This window comes from Mastomys coucha, unplaced genomic scaffold (assembly GCF_008632895.1).
Source record: "Mastomys coucha isolate ucsf_1 unplaced genomic scaffold, UCSF_Mcou_1 pScaffold7, whole genome shotgun sequence".
NCBI classification, from domain to species: domain Eukaryota; kingdom Metazoa; phylum Chordata; class Mammalia; order Rodentia; family Muridae; genus Mastomys; species Mastomys coucha.
The window spans coordinates 70,050,642-70,055,567 of record NW_022196913.1 but is presented as its reverse complement, the minus strand read 5'-3'; the positions used below and the strand labels follow the sequence as shown (position 1 = coordinate 70,055,567).

The 4,926-nt window shown below is 39.5% G+C and overlaps 1 protein-coding gene across 1 annotated transcript in view; it reads right to left on the bottom strand.

Moving 5' to 3' along the window:
* Window positions 1–2,587: 2,587 nt before the first annotated feature.
* The window catches only part of LOC116081484 (hippocampus abundant transcript-like protein 1), a 66,874-nt gene continuing 64,535 nt past the window's right edge, over window positions 2,588–4,926 (bottom strand). The window contains exon 12 of the mRNA XM_031358067.1: window positions 2,588–4,387. Coding sequence (XP_031213927.1) covers window positions 4,139–4,387 — 249 coding nt within the window. The 3' untranslated portion in view covers window positions 2,588–4,138. The remainder of the gene's footprint in view (window positions 4,388–4,926) is intronic.

The window sequence follows — 4,926 nt, the reverse complement described above, 5'->3', positions numbered from 1 at the left end:
GAACTTGTGTCCAATAGAGCCAGACTCTTAGCACTTTATGTGGAAAAAGGGGAGGGGTCTAGCACAATGATTCTCAACCTTCCTAATGAGACCTTTTAATACAGTTTCTCTAGGAGTGTAAGTTGGGTGGTTGTCATCTGAAACTCTAAGTGTATGGCTAGAAGATGCTGGATTTCTAGAAATGTGTGTGTGTGTGTGTGTGTGTGTGTGTGTGTGTGTGTGTTACAATCAGGGCCTAATTCCTAAACAGTATGTGTGATTCTAACTGGAAATCTAGCAAGGTTTGATACTTAATATAGAGAGGCTGCTGTGTGATAGGGAGTTACATGGCCTAATCCCTAGGAGTGTGAGTTGGGTGGTGATAACCCACCCACATAAGGTGTTGGGTATTAGGCCAAGCCAGACACTTCCTCCTGCCACCAAGATAACCTACCTGTCACTTTCACATATAAGTTTCTACATTATTAAGCCCCGATGGACATCTCAACAATTTTGCCATCTCACATACACCATTGTCTATTAGGACTTGCTTAAACCCCACTTCATCCCCCTGTATACCCTGCCCCTTAGCAGTATAGTGAAGCAGTGCCTGTTGGTTGGCATCCAGCAAGGCCTGATATATAGCAATGCATGATGGTTGGCAGAAACAGTAGTGGGATATCCTGTAGAGTAGTATGTTATGTAGTACTGCATGGGAGTTATTACAATGAGTTATTTAGTTGGGCCTCATACCCAAACATTTATGAGATGGTGACAGGAAGGTATCTGGCATGGATGCTGGCCAGCAACAGGTGAAGTATGACTATCATGACCCAATACTTAACACCTTATGTGGACAGATGGAGTACATTCAGCTGATACCCAGGAATATGTGAAGTGATGGTAAGGTGGGGGGACCCAGCAGGACCTGATACAAGGCATTCTTTGTGGGATTTTGGTGTAGAGTAGCATCTTGCAGTGCAGGTGGTGAGTTGTGGAGAATGTTCCACAAACTCTGAATAGCAGAGTATGCCTAGCAGCAATGGGGGCGAGGTTGTCTAGGCCTGATACTTAGCACTTTATGTGGGACAGTATGTATTGGGAGAGGGGAGGGCTTTTGGACTAGAAACAATACTTGTACATGGGGCTTCAGAGGGTTACTGGATATCCAGCAGAGCCTCATTCCTAGCAGTATATTTGAACTGTAATGGTAGAGTGGTGGCTAAGAGGACCTTATAATGTATGTGATGATCTGGCAGGTAGGTTCACAAGGGTCTGAACCTAGAGTCCTTTGCCAAAGGACGGTGTCTAGCAAGAACCTGACAACTAGCAGTATATTTCAGTTGGGGGATGTGTGTGTAAGGTTGTCCAATAAGCTCTGATATTCAAAGTGTATGTGGTGCAGCTACAGTTAAGTTGCCCAGTTAAGGCTTAATACTTACACATTTATATGGGATACCAAAAGAGGAATCACAGAATGAAAATCAGCAGTGTATATGAAGCAGGATAGTGGCAGGTGTGTCCAGAACATACAACTTTTAGGTATCAGCTCTTGCAGGACACCTCCCACTTCACATATACTTGAGGCATCAACCTCTGTTGGACACCATCTTTTTGGGACATAAAAGTTTCTAGGTATCAGGTTCTGTTGCCCTCTAGTGCATACTCATATTTTTAATGTGAGATCTTAGGGATGAGAAAGGAAAGGTGGTTCAATGGTAATTGTAATGTATTTTTATGTCAATTTGATAAGAGGCCAATTGTGTTAGGTGTTTTTGTGTCAACTTGACGTAAGCTAAAGTCATCTGAGAGGAGGGAACTGAGAAACTGCTCCATAATAAGAGGGAGCTGTAGGCAAGCCTGGAGTGTGCTTTCTCTTAATTAGTGATTGATGGGGGAGGGCCAAACCCATTGTAGCTGGTGCCATCCCTGGGCTGGTGTTCCTGGGTTCTGTAAGAAAGCAGGCTGAGCAAGTCATGGGACGCCAGTAAGCAGCACCCCTCCATGGCTTCTGCATCAATGCCTACCTCTACGTTCCTGCCCTGTTTGAATTGCTGATTTCATTTAATAAAAAACAGTGATGTAGAATTGTAAGAAAAATAAACCCTTTCCTCCCCAACTTGCTTTTTTGGTCATGGTGTTTCATTGCAGCAATAGAAATCCTGACTACGTATCCAACAGGGTCTGTGGGCACGTAGCAGTGCATGTGCTATAATGGCCTTTGGTAGAAGTCTTCAGAAGGCCTTAACATATAGAAGTTTATTATATATGGGTTGGAGGGTGTCTAGCAGGTCATAATAAATGGATATAGTCCAACAGTAGGAGTGTCTGAGTGCAGATTTGTGCAAATGAGTACAGCCAGAGGCATCACATTTCCTGAAGCTGGAGTAGCAGCAGTTGTGATCCTCCCAATGTGAATGCTGGATGCTGGGAACTGAATTCTTTCCTCGTCAAGAGCAGCAAGTATTTTCTCCAGATTCTGGTTTTTGTTTTGTTTTTGTACCATCTAGCTATTAGGAACAAGAAGAGCTATTTCTACACCCATAGCAGCACTGTTCAAGTTTCTATGACCTATGTTTGATGGATGGTTTTCAAGAAACTTAAAATCATTTTTTAAAACCATTTTTAATCAGTTGAAGGATTACTATCTCAGTTATGTTGATAGCCATCCCCCAAAAAGAACTCAAAAGAGCAATGACAGAAATTGTTTTTAAGCCATATAAGTATCCATTGAAAATTTATTATGCATTAGGAAGCTTAACCTAAAAACCAACAGCATAGTAAAAAGATATGTTATATCTGTTCATGGCAGAACAGGCTTCAAAATATATTTTCCTTTAAATGTATTCAGTCAATACATGATCCCTTATAAAAGTTGTATATATTTTCTGTCAATACCTTCATTATTTATAAATACAAGATTTACACAGCACCCCCATCAAAAAAATTAAAATCCTTACAAATATCTACATGTTTTCATACCTATAAAACTTTCAAAGGAGTACTTTGTTGAAGATAGACCCAAGTTAAGAGTCCATTTACTGTGCAGCAAAATATAAAATCTGTAGTTTTCTTTGTCCATAAAACACCTCAAAAATTAGCAAGACACTTATGAAACTGAGCTTCACTAACCCTCATATTTTAGAAAGGAATTTGATGTGCGCATTCCGATGGGATTCAGAAAAACATACCAAGATACAGATTAGTTGGAAAAAAAACCACATTCTACATTAACAGTTAAGGCAGGAGTATGGTAAGAGAAAAGAAGTAGGACAAGGAGACATGGAGAAGAGCATACAGTAACATGAGTATGAACTCAGAAATAAGCTCCACTGCTATCTCTCCCCTTTTAGGAATATTTAAAATTTTAAAACAAAATAATAAACAAAAAAACTGTTGAAGTCTACTGATTTCTTTGTTGCCACTAGAAAGCTTCATGGTTGGTTGTTTGCCTTGAGATAGGATCTTAGTATGTTGCCAAGGCTAACCTCAATCAGAACACAAAGTCTAAGAATCTGAGCTGCTTGTTCAACATGATTTGAATTTTCTAAGAAAGTTTTATCTGATAAAGGTGGTCATTGATCAATAACGTTCATTTTCAAGAAGCTTAAGAAGTAGAGAAAATAAAAGGGAAGCAAAACTAGGTTTTCATCCAACTCCTAGACAAAGTCAGTAGATCCCTGATACCAAGTGATTCTTATCAGCTCATCAACATTCACAGACTAAGAGGAAATGATTCACAGAAAGACAATGAAAGGAGGCAGTTAACACCACTGTTCCAATCTTCTACCAAAAAGGACATAGAAAAACTTCTATCACTCACTCTTATTGTAGTTACTGAAGGGAAAGACCACCTTTCCTACGACAGACAAGATTTTTCTATTTAAGTTTTAAAGTCTAGATTCTAAATAACCTTGAAGAATTTTCAGCCTTTTATAGAATATATATAAAGAAAAGAAAACAAAACAAAAAGAATGGGAGTAAAAGAACAGAGAGAGACAGAAGAGTGAAGGGCAGAGGCATGGGAAGAGTAACTTATAAAACTTGGCCCAAAGGATGCTGCGAGCATCGCCCCTGCAGCACCCTGAAGTCTCCACGCGGTGCAGCTTCCTCCATGGCTCTCAGAGATGGTGTCTGCAGAATCCCCATTACTACTGGGTTATAGCTCAGTGCACTGATTTCCAGGGTCTTCAAAGGAAAGCTCCCAGATGTTGCTATCTTGCAGTAATGGCTCAATGTCCTCGTCACTGCCCCGTTCAGGGGGTGTGCTTAGGCTGCCACTGATGCTGTTGTTATGTTTTTGAACTCCACTGGTTTTACGGTATTCAGGGATGAATAAGGCAACCAAAAAAGACATAAGAACTATACATGCTCCAAATAAAAATGGCGGGCCTGGGATGAAAGCTCCCTAATGGATAAAAAAACAAATGAAGATGAAGTTTAGTAAAGGTTTTTTGTTTTGTTTTAAGACAGAGGCTTGTGCTATTTAGAGTGGCTGTAACATCACAACCCTTCTGCCACTATCCCTGCCCCCACAGTGCTAGGACTAGAAGCATGCATTCCATACCCAGCATGCTTAGGCTCTTTTCTTAAACTCTAAACTAGTTCTGAACAATTAAAAAGCCACTATATAGCTAATGGTTTCTAGATAACTCTGTATATTTCATTAACCAAGGCAAATTCTAATACAGTTCAGTGTTTGGAAAATAATACAGGGTAACTCATTATTGCTTTTTACACCATTTCTAGATAATAGAACTTAACCAATAATGTCCAAAAGCAACAATTTTCTTTCTGTAATCTTTTCTTATGACCTCAGATCATGCATTTCTACATACGAACATTAATAATTTCATGCTTGTATAGAACTCTACATTAAATGTTTCTATATTTCTCTTTTTAAAAATGAAAGTACATTAGCTCAATTTTGAGCAAGTTTTTTTTTTT